Source organism: Anas platyrhynchos, chromosome 8 (assembly GCF_047663525.1).
Source record: "Anas platyrhynchos isolate ZD024472 breed Pekin duck chromosome 8, IASCAAS_PekinDuck_T2T, whole genome shotgun sequence".
NCBI lineage: Eukaryota > Metazoa > Chordata > Aves > Anseriformes > Anatidae > Anas > Anas platyrhynchos.
In genome coordinates, this window is record NC_092594.1 from 12,700,746 (window position 1) to 12,724,150 (window position 23,405).

The window sequence follows — 23,405 nt, forward strand, 5'->3', positions numbered from 1 at the left end:
GACTGTTATTGTAACCCTTTTGGTTCAGTCCATGATCGCTGTAATGACAGAGGATTTTGTGAGTGTAAGGAGGGAACATCAGGGCCTAAATGTGATAAATGTCTGCCGGGATATATCTGGCACAGCTTGGGCTGTCAACGTAAGTAACTCAGAGTTGCCCCTTTCCTGCAGCTTTGCTGCATCTGCGTCTGTATGCTATCATGTGCAGCTACCTAAGGGCAGAAAATGAGCAAAACCTCTCCAAGCCGTAAGAATGCCATACTGCCAATCTTTATGGAGGTTCCCAGATGAGGACAGTAGATTGACTGTTCCATCCATTAATTTTAATGTACTTTCGGTGTCCTCTCTCTTGCTCTTGATAACACCTGCAGGAGCTCCCACTGAAATACATAAATATGCGTGCCTTGCCACATGTGAAGTAGCCTTGTGTACTAAAACATCAGCATATTAACTCTAACTTGAAAAATCTTACTGAAAGACAGAAGGTAATTTCTCTGCATGTTTCCTTTTTTCTATACTAAACTTCAGCCTATTTGAGTAACTGAACTGTGCTTTCATACGTTAGAACTATGTCTCTGAACAATAAAACTGCAAGACACTACCTCATTACTTGTTACAATTAGTGAAAACCACATAAAAGCTAAAGATAATTTTTTAAAAGTATACTTATTTAAAAATAGGTGCTGAAATTTGGTATAAATATTATTAGAAGCAGATGTTTCAATGCTTAGTTGTATATTTAGATTCTTTTCTGGTTAACAGGTCTTGTAAAAGAGTGGAAATAGCACACCAGTACATATAGGATTAGGCTTTTATTGCCAATTTCCTTTGTAATAGATTCTGATTTATTCTTTATAACTGCTTTGATCACCTACTTGGAGAAATTCTGAAGTGTCCTCTCATGTTCTTCTTTAACCTTTTTCTTCCTGCCTCTCTGTATGCTTCCACATAGACACATGAAACAGATTCCTCTAACAGCTTGCTTTAGATTTGTAAGGCTGAGAAACACAAGAGAATGTAATTACTGACACTGATTAACCAAACATAAAATTGACCAGAGAGCCACGCAAATGCTCTAAATGCTCTAAAACAAATGTAAATTTTAAAACATAAGTTAAAGAAACAATAAAGATGGAGATTACCCCTTCCTCTCTAAACAATGAATAGTCTGAAATAGAAAACCTGGGCTTGTGACAGTTCAGTAAACGTCTGAAAACCAACAAATGCAGAATTTCAAGAAAGACTGTAATAATTAATCAATTATCATTAAACTCATACATGAATAGAAAGGAAGGTTGCATTGGCAAGGCAGCTAAATGTTACCTGAGAAAACTGGACTCTCTCTGCCTCTGCCAGAAAGCTCTTGTCTGTGTTTGGGCAGGTTGTTTAAACCGTATTTTTTGTGCGTGGTTGCTAACTTCATTCCCATTTGCTGGGTGCCTGCCCTTGAGTTGTGTTTCACAAAACACGGAGCACATACAGTTCCAACAGAAAGCAGGTGAAGTACTTTTCAAACCTCCAAGTCCTCTGTCAATAATATTTTGAAAAATCAGACCCTATATATCCCAAAAACAGCATCTGAAATCACAGAATCTTGCTTTGCCTGTGCACCCCTTATGTAGGAGGAGGTTGTCACCTCCCCTGCACCTTACCCTAGGTACCAGCAAAATAAGCATTAGAATTTGCGAAACATCGAGATCGGGTAGTAACAGGAAGGAAAAAGAAAAGACAAAAAACTGAAAAGAAGGGAATCAACATGATTCTCTGCAGCAGAATTTGAATAAAACATAGCAAACATTTATGTCTGCATCATGAGTTTAAATAAAATATTAAGTAGCCGAGATATTGAACAGGCCTGGAGATCCGTGGAGTGAATCGTACGGTCATAAAATATTATACACACACACACACCAGGTTGTTAAATCTGTAAAAGTAAGTAATTACTTATTAACTATTTCCTGTCTTCTCAGGTTTGGACATTATAAGCTCAATAATGTTTTTCTAATTAGGATTTTTTGAGCCCAACATATAAAAAGCCTGATTTTAGCTGAATCAGCATATTTGAAAAACCTTTAGACGGTTCCTGGAAATGCAAGCTAGTGCCTTTTTATTTGCTGACAAAACTAATTAAGTGTCCCTGTGTTGTTATTTTATGAACAAATCTCCATGTGATTGTGTAACTGTCAGATATTCTCCAAGTTCCATCAAATTATCTGATCAAATTTAAAAGAAAAACAACAAGATGCAGTTGTCAGTTCTATGGAACAGACCCCAAATTGCCGTGTTTTACCAAGCACACAGAGATTTAAATCTTGCTTCAAGTCTTTCCATGGAGGAATGGTATTCCAATTCATTTAATTTTGTAGCACAGCAATTTTACCTCTGTTATCTTTTCATTGAAATCTAAACAAATGACTGGACAACCAAGCAAACCCTGATATATACAGGAAAAATAAGAATTTATTCTTCTGCCTTAGCAAAGCACGAAAAGATTATTTGTCTGGACATGTAGTGTATGGTTGTGATTTGTTTCCCTTGAGCTTGCGCTGCCCAGAAATATATATATATGCAAAGATGGATTCTCACGAAGCACATCAGTGTGTGGTTGTTTACTTGTTGCCACACAAAGCCTATCGGCATTATTAAGAAAATCTATTTTTATGGAGCTTTGTTGCTAAACATCATTGACCTAGGGCAACCAGAAGCTTGACCTATAAATAAGTAAGTTAAATCTATACCATAGCTAGTTTAATTACTTGTATGATTGCATTAGTAAATGGAGTGGCTTAGTTTACAGTATTACTAATCCCATTTGGGAAAAACAATGCTGGAAGTCCAGTTGTGTTCGAAGGCTCACAATATATCATTTGATAAATTACTGTTCGAAGTCTACCTTGTACCACACTTGGGCGAAAGAGACAGAAGCTATTATCCTCAGAAGTATTCATTTAGGTACTGCACTCGTACTGATTTCATCTAAAACCTTTGAGGATCTAGGCAGAGCGCTCATCACTTGCGTCTCTGTGCATTCAGAGGTCAGATGCAATTTTAGACTTTGCCTCCCAGATAAAAAGCACCATGATAACAGCTGTTATCTTACTGAATTCAGGGTTTGTGCTGCACAGACATAGTGGTCAGCAGGGTCTGGTTGGTACAGGAAGGTTTGCTGCCCTCAGGAAAAAGAGGCAGAATGGATGCAACTGTGCCTCTAAGCCCTCCCCCTGGACCCATCCACGCCGCAGGCACCGAGCATGCAGGGGAAGCAGCTGGGGTTTAGCTCTCCCCCTCCCTTCCAGATACCCACAATGGTTTTCTCACCAGCACACATACCGAGATCAAAGCATAAGGAGTGCATTATGAACTGAGCAGTCTGGTCCTGAAACTCTTTCAGAATTCCAGAAACAGGAGGAACTCCATAGCAGTATTTCATTTTTCTACGCTATAGTAATTAAACAATTTCCTTTAGAAATGAATGTAGAAACAGAAAACACAGCTCCAAACCCAGGAAGAGACTTAACCAGCAACTACAGCTGTTCTGGGCCAGTCCTGAACTGATCACAGTGCTCTGTGATAAGGGGAACCTGTAAAAAAAAAAAAAAAAAAAAAAAAAATGTTGAAGCATTTACACATAAGAACTGCCTGAGTTTGAAAAATGAAGATAAAATATAATGCAAGAGCATTCATTCGATTTTCTAAGCGTACAACTCGAAGTATTGGATCTTTCATATTTCTTGTCCATGACATTTCTGGTGACTGAACTCTGCTCTATACATGCAGGAGTGTTTGAAAATAACACCTTTTAATTTCACTTGCACAACAGTTGATTCCAAAAACAGCCACATATTTACTCAATCTGACAAAGAGCAAGTGCCACTCTTGCCAAACTCAGCTTAGCAGCATGGCTCTAATTTTCATTATGCATGATTATCCACCGGGGAAAAAGGTGAGGGAAAGTCCAATGATTACTATGACTCACTAGCTCCCTTCATATTGTTAATGAGCAAATACAGAGATTGAACCTTCAGTCCTGCAGCCCCACAAAGCCTAGACTGAGAACAAGTGTTACCAACAGTAGCTTGCACCCCAGTTAAATTCAGCACGTTATTTCCTGTGAATCATTGTTTTAAATCATCTTGTTTCAATGGTGTAAATGTTAAACAATTAGCAAGTACGTTTTCAGTCAGATGCCTTATGTCAAGCTCTGAATAGTTTCTTTTATTTTACCCTCTTTTTTTTTTTTGCTTTTTTTTTTTTATTATTATTAAAGCAGGCAGAGGATTACAATTACGCTCTTATCTTCAATGCTCAAGCTGCACTCAGTGCTTGTATCTGGACTGAACTTTTGTCGCTCTGCAGCCTGTTAGATAGCTCATATTCTGTTACAGCGTGCATTTGGCTTATATGATTAAATACACTTTTTCTGCATTTTGTGATGTTACAAATGTGAGAACCCAAGGCATTTGATCAAAATCATGCAGATTGAATTTCCAAAGAAAATCAAACCTGAAATTGTGATCCTGCAAATTACAGTAACATTTGCTTGTGGAAATTTGCATTCACAGTTCAGCAAGAAAAGATGCATTTCCTTCCATTTCTTAAAATGCATCATATTCTTCTTTCTAGATAGATGAAGTATGTAAATGTGATGCTCTCTTCCCATTGTATCTCCCCTGGAAGCTTAGTGAGCTTTTATACTTGTTTGTATGCAGGTGCATCTGTCCTTCGATTCCTACACATCGAATTTGTGTGTGGGGAACTATATTCTGTAAAAAGAAACAAATTCAAAACCAGAAAGCCCTGCTTTCCGGTTCACCTTTCCAACCACCTGTGCATGGGGCCACAGACAATCCATTTATACCTTTTTCCATCCTTTTACCAGTGGCCAGGCCACAAAAGGGATTTCCCCTCTGCACAGGTGCAGTATAGACTTCTACTTCTGGTCTGTTTTGGTGCCAGGACTGGTGCTAGCAAGTGCACTGCCACCCTTCGAGCCAGAGGGAAATAAAATAAAACAGAAAGAATTTATTGAAAAATATGAAGTTCTGATGGGGTTGAACATGGCAGTCCCTAAGGAACAATTTGCCCTTGGACTCGACACATAAAATGCTGCTTTCCCAATACCTGTTTTACATGATTGTTATGCAGACTAAAGAAATCGTGTGTGTATAGGGATTTGGATGTCAGAGGAACAGACTCTGCTTCAAACCACTCCCAATTTAAATGCAGAATAATTCTCCTTAAACCAATTCAGAATCCCTCTGCTTCAGCTCAAGGCAAAGTACAGCTCACGGGTGTAAGGACAAGCAAGGCAAAATTACAAATAAAATTACAGTGTTATCAAGCCTGATTCTCAGATGATTCAAAACACCGATTCCATTACCCTCAGTGGAAGCACGCTGACTTACCGTACACATAACACCATACTGAGAGCCTGAGCCTTCTAAACCTGCAGAAACAATGTGTTAATAAGCACATCCACATTAATTCCAAAGCGCACGGCCCACAGAATAACCATACAGATCAACCAATACATAGAAACCAATATATAGAAAATGTTTTTACTATCCAAGTATGAATGTCATGGAATTATATTTTTTTAACGAGATACTGGACTTGGAGAAAAAGAAGGCTGATATCTCCCTGCAGAGAGGATATTTTAAAATAAATAAATGCCACACCAGAAATACTGTATTTAACAAAAAGAATTAAATGAAACACCTTTCCTCTGTGAAGAGCATAGAGAAGAAAATAAAAGCATGGGATGCTGTCTACATATAGGTATTTTAGAGATCTACAGAGTTACCATAAAATGGCTAGACTGGGGATCAAGCCTCAAGCTGCTTTTAGTACTCCTGCTTCAAAACCTGTCAAATGTTGTGAAAAGAGAGCAGCCTACAAAGGGAATAGACTAGAGTGACATCAGGAGTGCTCAAGCAGGTTATCTCGGTGCCTCTGAGCTGCAAGGAAGGCTTCTACAAAAAGGATTGTGAGCTAGGTAACACCTGTGTGTGGGGAAGCCCCTAGGGATAGCGGATCATAAAACAAACAGAGAATGAGGCATAGGGTAGGGGGGTTGCTAGCCTAAGTTAGCATCTTATTAAGAGGCACTAGGTTCTTAACAGACTCCAGCTCCTCAATTCAGGAGATTTATTCTGATAACCTGGTGATCAGATTTGCTTTCTCCAACGTGAAAATTAATTGTTCAGAAGCAACACTGACACATGTAACCCTTAAAAGAACAATTCTTCCCCAGCAAGGTAAAAGCTTGGATTGGAGCAAAGAGGTTGTTCTCCTGGTGATCTTGCCAAGGTATCAGCTTCAAAGGTGCTATTCCACAGCTGCCTAAATTACTTTAATTGCAGGTGCAGCAATCCCCCTTCTCCCAGTTACCAGCTATTTAATCCCACATCCCCAGTAACATCTCAGGCACTTGTTGGACCCATTCCTGAACCACCTCAGAATAAACTCAGCAGGACACTAAGACAAGAAAATTTTCCTCTGCATTAGTTCTGTGACACGATTCAGCCAGGGGTTGAACAAGCAGGAGCACCCAGGGAGGGCCTCACCCCCTGGGCTGGGGCATGATGTGATCCTGCAGCCAGGTGAGGCTGCACTAGGCGGCCCTGCAGTACAGCACATGCTAGGGAAATGGGGGATGAGCATCCCCTCTTTCCTTCATTAAATCATTCACGTTATACTCTAACAAGCTGTTGGCATTTGCACCAGACAAAGCTACACAATTTAAGAACAAGCAGGTGGATAATTAGGGAAATTTCCTTAAAAACAAATCAAAACTGTTCTGTACTCCTCCCAGAAAAACACCTAGCCTATAGAATAACACAAACCTCTAAGATCTGCTTGTACTGAGGTGGTATAGTAACTTTTTACAGACTGAAGAACTGTTTTTCTATGTGTAAAGCCAAAATGAACAATAGTGATAGACATGATCAGAGCCCAATTCGCAACAGTAAGAGGCAATGTGATTTGCAGATACTTCAGTATTTTTGGTGCCGTGTCACGGGAGCATTCTGAATAACTAAATACTAGGAAATTCATAAAAAGTTAAACAAGTAGCATTATTTGTTTTCTTTAGTCAGATTATTTTAAAATGGTTAATATTTGATAGCACAATGATAAATATTTTAATACAGTATATTGCACTCAGTTAGGAGTAGATCAAAAATATACAAAGGAAGCTCCATGAGATAAACTTTTATTAGGAACATGAAATAGAACATAAAGCTTGATAGCAATTACTGTTTAATCTATTCACATTTGGAAACGTATTGAAGAGGAAATTTATAAAGCAGTTAATTGTTATGAATTATTAAGTGTTCATTTGAACAGTGATGCACAGGACTACTTCTCCTCTGAAAATGTCATGCTTTCCTTTCAAGCCTGCTCTGTGGCCATAACTATAATTTGCCTGCTCACTACCTTTTTATGAGGACTGAAATAAAAAGATCTATACCACCACAGACACACCCAGATGGGACATTTTTATAAAGGGGCCTTAAAAGGATCATTTAGGAGTACATAAAACAATCTCTATTCTGCTTAACTGGAGATAAAAACTACTGACCTGATGCAATTAAAGATAGTCGACACTTGCTATCTTGCCATCAATGTAACTGATAGCAATGCTGACAGCAGTACATGCTAATTATTAAGGCCTCAGGATTTAGAGCTTTAACTTCCTTTACACGCGTCCAATTACAACTCCTCCAAGAGATCTTTCTGTTCATGCTGATAGCAATATGAAAATCAAAGTTCAGTTTAGTTCAAATCAAAGTTCAGCTGATAGGTGTGAACCTGCAAGGTACTGACTGCCTTCCACAACAGGAGCTAGCCTCCCACAGTGCTATTATGCTATTAAAGGTAAAGAAAAATAAATAAATCTTGCCTAGCTTCCACCTGAAATAGATTTCAGAGTTCTTCTAGGTACAGGGGGCACATCTGATGTTAAGGTGCATTTCTGCCCTGCATTTTAATATGCTGAAAGGATTTAATCCTCAAGTAATCAGCAATTTCTGTCTTCAGGTTTCATAGAATCATAGAATATCCTGAGTTGGAAGGGACCCAACAACGATCATCAAGTCCAACTCCTAGGTTTGTATTTCTACAGAGCAGAGTACTGTAGTATCTACCATCTGATGACATGCGTTTAATGACATAGCGCATAGACAAACTATTTGAGGTACCTTCCAAAAGATATTGGCTTTTGTCATTGACAATATTTTTAATGAGTAATCTACAGAGGTGAACAAAACTCCCATCAGACAACATTTTAAAGAAATTTTTAAAAAAGCTGAGTTTAGTACCAACAGGTTGAGTAATTGAGCAATGAATTTCTGAAAATAATCAGGACCTTTCAAGATCTGAGCTTTTAACACTTAACAGAAGTGCTTTTAAAATATATATATATATTATTCCCACTTCAATTTATTCTCACTTCACTCTATTGTTTTCTGAGTATCTTACCTAATCTATGGTAAAGCTGGTCTTTAAAACCTCTCACTCCTGTAAGTCACGTGTTTATCTTCATGTTTGCATGCTTACAGCCACTAGAACACCTTACAGTAGAAACCTGAGGAAGTCTGCACCAAAGTCTGCACAGGGATCAATTTAATCCAGTTTTCTGTATTTGTATTGTATCTGTATTGAGTGGTATTTCATTCACCACAAGTATTCAAACTCTAGAAAGCTACTGCTTAGGTACTTTCTTAGCCAAAGAATTCATCAATATCTTCACACTTAGTTGGTCTCAATATGACTTTTATCCACTGATCTGTCTAATCACTCCTGGAGACATTCATTCATTCCAAACATCCTGTTTGGATAACAAAATTCACTGTTCCATTATACAAAATAGCCATGAAATTCCCCGTTTCATTATACCAAGTGTCTTTGTTTTAACCGGCTGACTGACGATTTCATTTGGTATTTCCTAGTTCTTGGACAGAAGAGGTAACAAGAATAAATGAATGATCATGTCCAGTTCATCTTTGCCGTAGCATTTATGATTTTATAGATGTCTGTCGTATTTTCCTTCAATCTATCTTCCCTTTTTTATGCTAAGGAATAATAATCTGTTTAATCCCCCCTTTACCTACAGTTTATACCTATGATCAGACTTCACCCTACCGTTTTTGGTAGCAGTATAAACTTCTCAATATGCAGGACTTCAAACTTAAAGAGATCGGTACATCATGAACTCATATGGTGGCATTGTGGTGTTTTCTGTTTCATTCTTTTTTCCTGTCCTAAAAATTTCAAGATTCTATTCGCATTTTGACTGATACAGAGCATTAAGTCAAAATTGTCAGTAAATTACACAGAACTATTCTTAAAGTATCTTTCTTAAATGGTAAAAAGCCAAATATCTATAGAGATAGAGGATTTTGCTATACATTACTTGTCAAAAAACAATTTCATCTACCGTTTTATTGTACTATCACCCAGCATCTTAGAAATTCTTCTTAAGATTGTTACAGGCCCAATACTTTTGTAATATGAACAAACATTATTGTGTTACTTTCCACTCACTTTTCTAGTGCAGTTCTGCACGTATAATTCCTGATGTGATTCTTACAGGACTAAGTAGTAGTCTCTTTTCAGTTGAAATAATTGACATTTATTCTTACCCTTTTTCCCATTATTTAATCCATGATTATACCATGAAAAAAAAAAAAAAACGCTTATTGCATGACAGCCTGGTTTCTTTGAAAAATGTTACTGAGGGATCTCATGAAATGCTTTTGGAGATTCATGTTATCAACTTGATCACCTGTGTCCACATACTGCTTACCAATTCCTTCAAAAAAATTATCTACTAGATCTGTAAGCAATTATTTCCTATGATTTCCCTCTACCAAAAAAAAAAAAATTTGTTCTTCCCTGCTTATCATGCTTACTCTTCTATTTGCTAATTCTGTTCTTCATTACAGTTCCCATCAATTCGTTTGCTGCAGAAGTACTTACTAGTCTGTAGTTCCTCTAACTCTCCTTGAGGCTCTTTCTAAAAATCCGGTCTGTAAAAGTCCCTTCTTATAGTTAAGGAAGCCAGTCTTGGCAATTAAATTAGTAAAACCACAGGTAAGAGAAATTCGTTTCCTTTTTGTTTTAAATTGGATCAATATTACTTGTTTCCTGTCATCTGATAGAACACACTGTTCTCCATTTTTTAAGAATGGTTTGTATGTACTTTGATCTGCCTCCAGAGTTTGCTCCCATCAAGAGAGGCAGTGACATAGTAACTTCCTGAAGCTCTTCCACATATGGAATAGTTGACGGACTTTTTTTTCCATGAATGTATCGTTTACCATTCATTTGTTCTAGAGACTTCCTGGGAAGCTTCTACTTCTGCTGTGTTTCAAAAATAATAATAATAAAAAAGAACTACTAATTTTGGGAATTTAATGCATCACTTTAAATTATTTCTGGACTTCCTTTCTACCTTAACATGTTCTTAGAGCTGAAGTACTACTGTTGATGCTCTTTTCTTTTTTCCGTCATTTCATTATAATTTGAGAATTGTTATTCTTTCTTTACTGTTTGTAAATAAACGTCTTTATAAAAAGTTTTCCTTTACTCTGCTGCTAACAAGGCAATTTTTATAACTATACTTTTCAATAGGGGTCTTGGTTTTGATACTCACTTTATGCTGCATCTATAATATGATCGATTCACCAAATCATCTGCAAGCATTATGCCCCTTTAGCTTCTCCTAGCATTTATTTCTAATAAGTGCATGCATGATGATATCCTCTTAACCTGGATCTTTACCCTTGAGACATGTAACCTTGCAGTGACTTCATATGCACCTTCAAGTTAAACATGCAAGTAAATATTTTGACAGGGAACATGAGAATGATAAAATTAGAAACAAAAGCTTGGTCTCATAAACATCCTTCCAGCTTTTTAGTCAGAACTCTTTAGTCAGAACTTCTTAGTCAGACTATTCCTCTTTACTGCAGATGATTTAGTCAAGCTGTTCATATGAATAAGAACTTTGAAAGTGAATAAAGTTTTGTAGGATTTATCCAATATGTATTTAGACGGGGCTGATAGCCCCTACACAAGTCCTCTGATGTTCTGTAAAATGTTAATGGTATTATTCCTTTCAATCTCTTTCATCACTGCAATTTTGAGGCACGATTTTGTTGATTTCAAACTGCTCTTCTCTCACATTGGACTACATTTAATGGCAAAATCATTTAAAAAGACTTTTAATGGGAGCAGAGTCAAGCCCATTGTAATTATGTTGGCTTCTAAAGAGAATAATTAAATCGTTAATAAAACTTTTACCTATAATCATCAGGTGAGAAGAGAAAGCTGTGACAGTGCTGGAAGTTTAAAGATTTCTACAGAGAATAGGAATGAGTATGATCATAATTCAGATGTTGGTAATTAACGTATGTAGAAAGTCTATCAACTTGGCAAATTACATTAAAGGGGCCATGTTCATTAACATAGCTTATTACAATTTACAGTTCAGGCATATGATTATTAAAGCATTACACCCAAAACTATTTTGTGGTTTTTACAACTGCAGCTTGAACAAGTACTTCTTTATATGCTATTTTCTTCCTTTTTTTTTTTTTTTTCTTTTTAACAACTATGCCTTTTTGTTCAGATAGAAGTGGAAAGCTACATAAAAACAACTGCGCTGATGTCACTGGCTGAATCTAAAGACAATATTTTGATTTGTACTTGTCTTTGCCTATTACTTCACCCATTCCCTTCTAGAGTTAGTGGAGTAACTTTGCAAATCTTTCATGCTTTTCAGACATACACAGATGGCATGTGTTTTCCAGATGTAGAAAAAGTATAAAAAAAAGGTCTGCTGATAAACCCAAATATTGCTCCAGCTTATGGAGCTCGGGGTGGAGCTGTGTACTGAGTATCTCTGAATTGCTGAACAGAAAGCCATCATTATCTTTCTAGGACTCTTAGCTGCTAGCCCCATTTCTTACAGTATTTCATACTTAAATTTAAAGGCTTTTCCAATGGACCCAAAAATCTATTCTTGCACTTCAAAACTGCTAGGCCACTTTTACCCATATACACTAACCATTTTCAGCTCCCATACACACTGACAGGCGTGGGAGCAACCCACATCTCCACTATTCTCTGTACAGAAATAGCTGTCCATTGCAGACAATTCAGCTGGGTGTTCTGTTAATGAGATGCTTCACCATTGATCTCTGAATATTATAAATACTTTAAATGGGAAATGAACTTTCCTTTAAAGCGAGAATATCTTGAAATAGGACTCCTACTTTGAGGAGTTGAAAATTTCATTTCCAAGGAGAGTAAAGGGTTTCACCACATGTAGCTCTTTCTTTAAAGAACTGAAGCTGCATTTTGATAGTGAGGCAATAAGCACTGACTAGAATCCAGAGAGAACAAGTTACTCTCACAAGGTTCAGAAAACTGGCTTACTTCCTACTGATTTCAAGAACAGGAAAATCCCACAATAAGATTTAAACTGGGGGCATTAGTGCAAGGAAATTCATAATGAGGGCAAACATAGCATCCTTAAATCAGCCCCATTGTGTCGACATTATGCAGCAAACTGCAGCTCTCTGCAAAAAGACTTTCAGTTCTCAGAAAAAAAATCATTCCATATATCTTTACAGACAGATTACAAAATTGTATTGCAATGGAAATGTCTTTAAAAAGAGCCAGGTGTTTTGAAATGACTAAGATGACATACGCACACATGCCAGTTGGTACACTGGGTAGACATCATGAAACACAGGCATGTACACAGCATAATATCTGCAAGGGTCTGGAAATTTGGATCCAGATTTACACCACCTATCAGAGTAAAGCCATACAGTGCTATAATTTTTGTGCAATGACCTGCTAGTTCATGCAAAACCCTTACTGATTTAAAACACAAATTAAAAGATGCTTAGAGAAGCGTCCTCTGTTTTTATCTTTTCTTTTATTCAGTGGCACTATGACGACTTAACGATGCTGCAGCCCACGCCTGCTCTGCAGTATTAGAAGACCTTGACTGTGTTGCAGATAGAAAACACTGAGCCAGCCAAGATGTGTTGTGCACCTCCCTCACCTTCTCCCACCCATCCTGGCTTTGGCCCAAATACCTCTCTTTCAGTTCCAGCCTCTTCCTTTCAGCATTCATCTTTCTTTGAGTCTAGCAGATACTCATTCCATAGCTTTCTTGCAGTCTTCAGAAAGCCATCATCCCACTCAGATCTGCCATGTTACCACTTAAAAAATGCTGTCTCACACAAGCAACATAAAACCTCTGCATTTCACACTCCACTCATGCTCTTACTTCACTGTGCCTGTCTTTCAAACCTGATCAGGAAACCGTGCTGGAGTCTCTCCTGCCCCAAGACCATGTATCTATGCAAAGGTTGGCCTTACCTGTGACATGATGGCTAGCTGTGCTTGCCACGTGCCTCCATGGAGGAGGAGGAAACTCAGTGTTTAGCCTCAGTGTTTGATCCTTCATAAGAGTCCCGGCATAGAGCAGTCCTACAAAAAGTCATCCTACCTGGAATTAGAGCCTTTTCTCATCTTCCAACATCATGTGTATGCATGCATCCATCACCTGGGACTCTACAAAGGCATGCCGTAAGCGCTGATTCTCACCATAAGGGGGGTGTAATACAGTTCTGGAGGAGATTTGTGAGCAGAGGAGGCAGATTTCCATTGCAGTCCTTGCCAAATCTGCTGAAAGAGAAGGATGAACATGTGATAGGAGCTATGGGCATTCAGCTTCTGTAAGGCAGGGGCACGCATGAAAAGATTGCTTGGGACACAGAACAAGACTGGACTGGAGGAGACAAGCTTGTCAGGAAATACAGCTTCATTATCCAAATAGTATTTAGCAGAACTCTTCTCTAAAAATCCCTCAAGGAAAAATACTAGAACTCTTTCAAATAATCTACATTTTAGAAGTACATTTTCATTGTGTGTAACTCTTCCTTAAGGTGAGTGTATGAGTTAGAAACGTTATATACACAGCATGACAAAGATTGGCTGTTCAGTCTCACATGTGAGTGGAAGACTTGTTGAGTAAAGCAGTTATTCCTTTTCAACATGAAGCTTGAATGTATTGATACAATATATGCATCAAAATATATAACACTGATTATAAAGCAACATATTTTACCTGTGTCCAGAATAATGGAGTCTCCTATTATTTTTCTATTCTAGCCTAACTAGCACATTCTAGCCCAATAAACTAAAAATTGGAGAAAATTTTAAATACAATAAAGCAATTGCTTCTAAGTGAAATCATACTTTGCAGTTCTCTGTTCCTTGAGGATCTCAGGTTATTTGAGTCTTCACTAATAATTAAATTCTAACACATTTCTGCATCAGAAGTTATGCAAGAACTTTCCCCTCTGTTAAGCACAGAGGGAAAGAGCTTTTACTCTTAGAGGATTTTAACTATAAACTTTTTTGTGTGTGAATTATCTTAACATTTTGTCATAGTAAGCACTATCAATACATATGTTTAAACAGACTATCTTTAGTTCATCTGAGTGTATAATGAACTTTTCTGGCATTAACTAAACATATATGCATTGAGTGCTCTCATTCCAAGTCTAAGCCACACCTGTTGTTATTCAGATGTTTTCTAAACTGTAGTGAAACTCTGTAGTTAATAAAAATGAGATTAGTGCCATTGTTTTAATTTTGCAATAACTTATTAATAACAGCCTGCATAATAATATTGTGGAAAATATATAGATCAGCCTGTATGTTGTATCAATCAATCTGTCAAAACAAACTGTGTATTTTAACTGTGTAGTTACCAAAATATCACTTTTGGAAAGACAAATAAATAACAGGAGCCTTTGAAATTTTAAGAGACAGTATAATCAAAGACAATTATTTCATAGTGTGCTTTAGTACAGGAGTCCTTTGGACTTCACATTGAGTGATGTGATAATGTAAGTCAGTTAGAAAAAATAAAAGGTGTTTTCAACAACACTAGCTAAGTTGATCACATTGTTTACACCTGCACAGCATATTGCAGAAAAACTCGTGCACCTGAAAGGACTGTCTTGGAATGCAAATTTCTATTATCCATGCTTTCCCATCTAGTGGCTGCTCTGTCATGAAGATAAATGCATACTGATACCTAGAGCAAGTCTGTGTGTAACAATAAATACTGTTGAAAACTATCATAAAGCAGCTAATAGTTTTAATTATTTGATGCATTAATTTACTAGTTCTCATTTTTGCTGAGTGCTACATGCCATCTGTTTAAGTCAGTGAAAAGAGTAGGAAAGTAAATCATTACACCAATTAAAATCCCACTTACAGGACAGGATATTATCATCCAGTATATTTCAGAAGGACATACGACGTAAGAATCTGTCTGTTGAGTCTCATTTTTCAATTTCACTGCAATTAAAAATAATAATAACAACAGATAAGATTTTTTTAAATGCCAAGATAAAGCACAGGAGACAAAAAAAAAGGATTTGCAAATCCATGTTTCTGATATATGAATATGAATATGAAGTTTCTAAAGCTCTGACCAGTCAAATTAAAAGAAGGTACATATATGACATCAGTATTTCTACTGTAAGAATATTTAAATATCTTATGCAACTGCACACATCACATGTAAATGGACAAGATTGCATATTCTTTTTTTAACTTGATAGTTTGTAAGCATTTTTCAACCTGAAGCTCTGCAAATTCCCTTGGAAATAGTAAACAACTCCGTTGTTGCATTTATCTAAAAAGCAGTGCAATGTAGTAAATAGAACTGGAATTCACAGGACCTATGTTTTTGCCCTTCTTTTGTTAGCACAGGCAAATCATTTGGCTTTCCTTGGCATCAACCTCTCCATTGTTCACTGGCAGTAATAACTCTTACTCATTCTGAAGAGCTTTGTGAGACCTACCGGGCCATGTTTTTATCCCCATTCCAGAGCTAGCTCAACAAAAGAACGCTGAAGCCTTTCATCTACATTCAACACAACATGTCAATGTAGATGCAGATTATCTGCTCATAATTGTTGCTTTAACAAAATATATATATATATCCCTAAAATTTCATATGTTTTGTAAGAACTTTATAAATGTTTTACCTTTACATTGTAACTAATCTTCACATAAACTCTGAACGTTCATCTGCTGAGAGATCCTAGGCCATTTACATTGCACACTTGTGTTTTGAGCTTCTAGAGTATTTTGTTTGTGTCTTAAATGCCTCTGTTTTGAAAACTACATTTAAGAGGAACATATAGCAATCATATAAATATTAACTTGGCTTTACTCTGACCTATGGTTACCATTACATAGCTGATAAATCATGCTTAATACAGAAATATTTATTTATCTATCAGTTGCTTCAGAGCTTCTTTCCCCTTTAATATTTACATATGCATCCCATGTTAATATCATTGTTATTTATGAGAGTGTAATTTTAAATTACTGATATTTCCATTACAAACTCCATTTTATGTAGTTTACTTCATCATAACATATATTTCCATTAGATCGTTACTAATTTTTCAAAATGCTCCATGCAATTGGCTTTATTCCAAAGGAGCAAAAATAAGAAAGTTAAAACGGATTATAGATCACAAAAAAACTTTAGAATAGCAGTATTTAAAAATTAATTTAGCATTTATATAGCACCTCTTTTGCATAAAATATATATATATATATATGTAAAATCAACTAGATTATTTAAAACGAAAAAACATCCATTGAAATGCAGAATTATTACTATTATCTCAGAGAATTTTCCTACACCATTTTTCCCCGTGTGCTGCAAGTGGCATAAAAAAAATCGGAAGAACCAACCTTATTGCATCTGAGTGATACTAACCTCATCAATAAAAATGTAGTTGTCAAAACAAAAAACAGGATATGCACATGCACCCATCTATCATATACTTGGGAAGCAAAAAAAAAAAAAAAAAAACTAGAAGGGAATACAACAAAAATACTATCATTAAATAAAAAAATTATAATTTAATATTAAACTTCTTACCAAGGAACACTGAAAGTATTTTAAGTTTTGTCTACTAAGAACATCAGGATCCAAGGCCATGCAGCTGTTTTGAGCCACCAGCTTTGTCTTTCTTTCTCTATTCTTCCATTAAAAAATAGGAAAATAATTATTAGGATACTCATCTCCTAAAACATTAGGAAATATTTTAAGTTGTGATTGTCTTCGCTGATTTTACTGCCAAAAAGGAGTAAGTGTGGGGAGACATTCCATGGGTTTTGGAAGTCTTCAATCCAGCATTCTCTGCGATGGACAGCAGGAAGAAAAGCTTTGTAAGCAAATTAGAGTTCTGTTTGTGTTCAAAACATTCTTGCAAGTCAAAAACCCTAGTGAGTAAAGGCTAAGGCATATTTATAATCACATATTCGAATTGCTGACCTTTGGATGCTTCTGCTTCGGTTTGCTCTTCAAGACTTTGCCTTCTGCTTTTTGGTGCTCTGTAGAAGTGATACTTGTTGTATTTTAAGGAAATACTGTTGTTATGCATGAAGCTGAAAATATATAACAAAGCCATCCTGCTAGCTTTCCAGACAGGACTGAATTAATTGCCTGACTGTAGGTGTCTGATGGCACTGCTCATGTGCAGGGGAAGTGGGCAGCTCCACAATGCTGGAAAGCCAGACTTGGGGAGACCAAGGAGGGACGCTCCCCAGCACGAGGTCCTGCCACAGTGCCTGAGCAAGGTGAGCAGAGCAGCTTCAGTGGCAGCAAGGCCACTGGCTGCAGGTTGCCAGACATGTCCCTTGTAGTGGGTTGGGTCTGGGATCATGCTGAGAAATCAAACATAACAGGCAGGGGCAGAATCAACTGGGAGCGGCTGAGCCTGCCAGGTCATGCAGATGAGCACAAAGGCAAGGGCCTGAGTTCAAATGCACTGGTGGGCAGAGGGCACTTGGGTGGAGGCCACAGGCAAAACTTTCCACAGCTCTAACTCAAACTTCAGAATTTCCACAGCAGCAGCCTTTAGTGTTTCTTGCATAGCAGCACTGTATCAGAGCAGGTGCCAAACACAGGCAGGGGAGCCACAGAGAGCCTTCAGGTAAAAGGGTTGCAGGCTACCCAGGAAAGTCACAGCCTGTTGGCACACCAAAGTACCCAATGGCCACTACAGACCCACAGGCATCTTGACCCAGCTGGTCTCCTGGCACCATTCCCACAAGCTTGAAACTCCCATAGCTCTCACTACATATCTACCAGCCCTGTGAAAGCACCTGAAATACCCTCTGGCACCTCTAATAGCAGTACCTGCATGTATTTGAAGAACCATATCCCACCTACCAGCTGCTCAAGGCCTTTTGATGATGACCACTGACTGCATCTTCTGTATCTGAGGGGTTATAGTACTTATCCAATTTTTATTGATAGTGGTTATATCCAAACCCTGACCTTGCTGTTGGCACTAGGAAAAAAAGAAAAAAAAAAAAAAAAAAAAAAAAAGAAAAAGAAAAAGTAGATTCAATTGCTTCTCTTCCTACTTCAGGAAAGAGAAGACAGGTGGTTTAAGAATGTTCTAAGACAGAAATAATGGCACCACTGCTTACAGCTTTTTAAGTGGAATATGAATGATAATGGCATTTAGTGTCCCTTTTGAGTAACTAAGGTTATGTTGAAGCTTATTGCTCTCCTGAGATTATCCTAAAATATGGTGAGGGTCATACCAAGTCAGTGGTAGTCCTCCATTAGCAAAGCAATAAAAAGCATGGGGATTTTTTCCCCCCTTTGAGAATTATCCTCTTTGGAGAAGTATAAAATCAAAACTATCTAAATCATACAACTGAAAGGTTAACTAACCATTTCCTAAAACCAAGGAAGATGGAGAGGTTTATCTCAACAGTAATTCTTAGACGAAGAAATCTGCATTTGTTTTCAGCCATTTTAACAAGCTATTTGGTGTTGTTTCAGACAAGGCTATTATGACTTCCCTATCATGCAAGGGTATGAAATCCAAAATTCATCTTTCTCCTCATCCTTTTGACAGATTTGATGCATTTCTTCTCAATATCTTTTATTACTTAAATCCAGGAATTTTAGATTAAAAAATACAGATGGAAAATGAGAAAGCACAGACATAGCCTGTGAAATAGAATAACTTTCTACCTCCACTGTTTTTGTACCATGCTTAAAATTAAGTTTGTTCTTTAGAGGATTTTGCATTTTCAGTAGCAAAGCAATGAACTGTGGTTACCCATGTGAATGCCAGGATAAATTGGTACCTATTTTCAGGAGAGAGGAATCACCATCCATTCTGTGGCTGCACACAGGAGACAGCTCTGAGTAGAAGCTGAATCTTCTAAGTAGAAACTCTGAAGACATTTCCTGCAATTTGATTAGAAATAGTTTTGTAGTGAAAATTGTGCACAGAGACCAGAAATTCCATGTAGAAAAACAATAAAAAAACTCTACTAGAAACTTTCAGCAAACACAGTTTCTTCATTACCCACCTATCATTCTCCTATGACTTAATAAAACGGGTTTTATTTTTAAAAGTGTCATTTCAATTGTGCCTGTAATTGACAATTCTAAGACAATGCAAGATGGAGATGTCTTCCTTTAGAAACTATTCTCACTTGGTCAGTGTTGATTTCCTTGTATTGTTTACAATTTAATTAAACACAACATTGTTTCAAATTTGCACCAGAGATCTTTGTATTAACGTCTGTCACTTTAAGACAATAATTGTGACACAGTAAGATATGCCTTAGGCTTGTACTTGTCTACACTAATTTATTTTGTCTCAGCTTCAGACTTCACCTTGGTGGATAAGTACAAACCATTTCTCTTCCCATGCTATCAAAGCATTTGGCAGTGTCATAAGGTAGTTTTACTAATCCCACTGCAGAAAAAGGTTAGTTAGTGTCACTTGACAAAATTAAATCATTATGGATACCTTTGGTTTAAAAGAGCAATAGCTGTTTTTCGTATCAGGTATCTCTGGTTCAGAAACAATAAGTCTGATCAACACTTTGACATATATTCATAGTAGCTAAACATTTAAAACCCATTTAGGAGTAAATGTAACTGGTAACAATAAAATAAAAATAAAAATAAAAATAAAAATAAAAATAAAATAAAATAAAATAAAATAAAATAAAATAAAATAAAATAAAATAAAATAAAATAAAATAAAATAAAAACCAATAAATTCTAACAATCATCTAGTAGTAGACCTCATTGGGAGAAAGGCAGGGGGAGAAATCTTAGTGACAAAATCTTTAAGTCATTACTAGACACTGGTTATTCAAATTAGTAAGGTGCTTAAGTTGTACAAGTTGGAGGTTTTTATCATACAGTGTGCAACAGTAATTGTAACAGCAATTGTGAATATTTCAGAAGAAGCCTGACTACTTAAAGTTTTCCCATGCCCTTATGTCCTCATTCCTAATATTTACTTTGTATGTGTGAAATCTCATGAGAGTCACTAGAGCTCCAGGTAGAAATCCTTGAAACATAACAATAGCAGAATTGAGGTCCTTTTATATTGCACAAAAATAACACTTAGGATTGTTTCCAAATAATGGGGAAAGTTATTGTTGCTAACTTTGGCAAGTTGAAAATATTTTGATTGTGGTCACCTGTTCTGAAACCATTGGAAACAATTTCAAACCTCTGCATTTGAAGGAGACTGTTCTGCATGCCCCAACTTCATTAATGTCTATTTAACAAATTGTAGGAAAAATATTATTCATAGCTTTCTGTGCTGACTGCAGAGGTTTTCTAATGCACATTTGCTATATGTATAGACTGTACCCTTAATAGGCATACACACAAGCTTTCTTATTTGTTCCAATTTCTTTTATACATGTATTCTATATTCTATGCTTGCTTTTTTTTTTTTTTTGGGGGGGGGGGGGGCTTGTTTTCATAGAATAGACTGGTTTTGTTTTAAACTGTTTTAAGTTATTACGTTTTTACAAAATAATGCCAACTAGTTACAGAATTTTTATAACATTCATAGGAAGTAATTCTGTATTTGACAAGAAATCACTTGTGCTTGGCCTCAATTTACTGAACTTATGTAGCAAGATGAAATCTCCCAATTTTTCCAGAGCATTGCAATTCAATGTGCTGTTCACAGATCTCTCTACATAGACAACCACTGCATATATTGAAACTTCCTATGAACGTAATTACCAAACACATGGGTTCATTGTTCTGAAACAGTATTTCGTTAGCATGTGTGCTAAAAATCTATCCATAAATGAATTCACATCACATTCTTTGCTAGATAGGAAGCAGCAAGGAAACAGATGCATTAGAAAAAAATCAGCCAAGAATAATTTCTTCAGCCACTAGACCTGTGACCTGCATGCTTTCAAAGCTACTAACAATGGCTGGAATCCAAGGTCAAAAATTCTCATTATTTCAGTAGTGTCATCCATACAAACTACTAAGGAACAGTACGGAAATTTCACTGCAGCAGAAATAGGGCCAAAACTTGCTACAGTCCTTTAGAATAGACCAAAATGGTGTGTAATATATTCAGAGCTGTCAAGCCACCAACCTGTCCGGGGACTATAATACTTAGGATCTGGGAGACAAAAAAGAGATAAGTGAAGAAATAGTTGTGAGACAGCGAGCTGTAACAAATGTTACCACAAAAAGAGCACACGGAAGAAAAATAGCGATGGGAGAGCTCATACAAAACTTTGCTTGAAATGAAAGGCTTAAGAATTCAAGAAAGAAAAAAAAAGGACCTCTAATAAAAAGTGTTCTTTTTTTTCTGTGACTTCATTGTTAATGATCTGTGTGCTGTTTCCATAAATAATGAACATTTCGAAATCAACACAGATTTTGATGCAGAAAGGGAAAACCACCTCTCAGATTAAAAAAAAAAAAAAAAAAAAAAAAAAAAAGTCTTTTTGAACATATTTGGGTTTTGTTTGTTTGTTTTTATAAATTAATTGTCCATCCTTTCTCACGTTCATGTGGCTAACCCAGCTGAATAAGAAGCTTCTGTAGGCAAGCTGTACAAAAATGAAGGTAGCATGAAGAAAGGTACGACATGTATTTTCTCCCTTCTTGTATGGTCCTCAGGAAGGATAGGAGGCTAAAAGAAATTGGGTTTAAATCCGATATGATATTTCCTGTCTGAGCAGTAGACAGACCAAAAGCTCTTTGCATATTCTTTGAAGATGCCCAGACACAGCAGCCAGAAAGAACATAAGCCAACAGCACAGTGCTGTGTCTGAGGTGATGAAAAAGAACAAGACTTGCATTTGTGTTAATGTGTCTACATTTCTGCTGCATAGCTAAAGCCACCCCTAATATAATCTCAATCTATTTTCTTTCAAGAAGCTGCAAAAGTATTAAGGATGAGTTTTGGACAGACTCAGAAATTTCCATGTATTATTCAGGCTTGAACAGTTAAGAAGAAAGTAGACATTTGTCAAACATCTACACTACTCTCAATATAGTTCATTAAATACCTAATATAAATTCTGTGAAACACTCACATATCACTTACCCCTTGAACTGCTTGAGCTGGTTGAAAGACTAGGCTTTTTTTCCCCTTGTTCTCCTTTTATATTCCATTTACAAATTTAATGTCAATGGAATTACAAACCAAATAGCTACTTGTGAATATTTTTGTATTTTGAAGCAAGGTATCATTTGGTATTTAAGAAGGTCTTATCCTATAAAAAGAGGCTTCAATATCTTACTAATGATTACTTTGGAAAACACACTTAAGTTTTAATTAAAAAATATTAACAACCTCTGAACTAATTGCAAGCACTTGTTAGTTTACAGGGGTTTTCCCCCAAGAAGACAAAAGCTTCAAATGACTAACCATCTTTACACATAGCTTTTTTCTTTCTCATTTCCATAGTGTTTCATAACCAAACTGCAGCTTAGATCATAAATTGATTAGTTATGAAAAAAATAAAATTTTCCTCTATTTTAGATTAAATATTTCACTTCCCACAGTAGCACTAGATGACTGCGCTCAGAAATATGCCTCAAAAAGCCCGTGAAGCTCTCCACAGCAAGTCAGATGTCTGTTTTGTTTCTTAAATAATCGATTTGATGCATTGTCTTCTAATTCATGAAGATCTGTCAGCAAACTCACAGCTAGTTTAGCCAAACAAGTCTTAGGAATCAAGTATGACTAATTCAGAATTAGTTTTTATTTTCATTGTTTTGTTTCTTCAGTGTTTCATTCTTTGATCCGAATTTGATACCTGACACCTTTCTGATTATGAAAATATTTTTAAAAAATGAGTTGTCCAAGCATAGTTTTGGACACCAAATGCTGAACAAGAAGAATCAACACATAAGTCTTCTGTGATTCACAGCTGGTTAGCAGAGTCCTGCCAATAACATGAAGAGAAGGAGGATGGCAGAGCTGACCTCTGTTCCTAGCAATGCTCCCAATGTAGTAGTTCAA

The 23,405-nt window shown here is 36.6% G+C and overlaps 1 protein-coding gene across 9 annotated transcripts in view; it reads left to right on the forward strand.

Moving 5' to 3' along the window:
• NTNG1 (netrin G1) overlaps positions 1-23,405 on the forward strand; it is a 159,777-nt gene that overhangs the window by 131,539 nt on the left and 4,833 nt on the right. For 5 of the 9 annotated variants that reach the window (XM_027463278.3, XM_027463280.3, XM_027463282.3 and 2 more), the window contains one exon: positions 2-139. The exons of the other annotated variants lie outside the window; for them this stretch is intronic. In XM_027463278.3, the coding sequence (XP_027319079.1) occupies positions 2-139 (138 nt within the window). The remainder of the gene's footprint in view (position 1; positions 140-23,405) is intronic. 9 annotated transcript variants of the gene reach the window in all.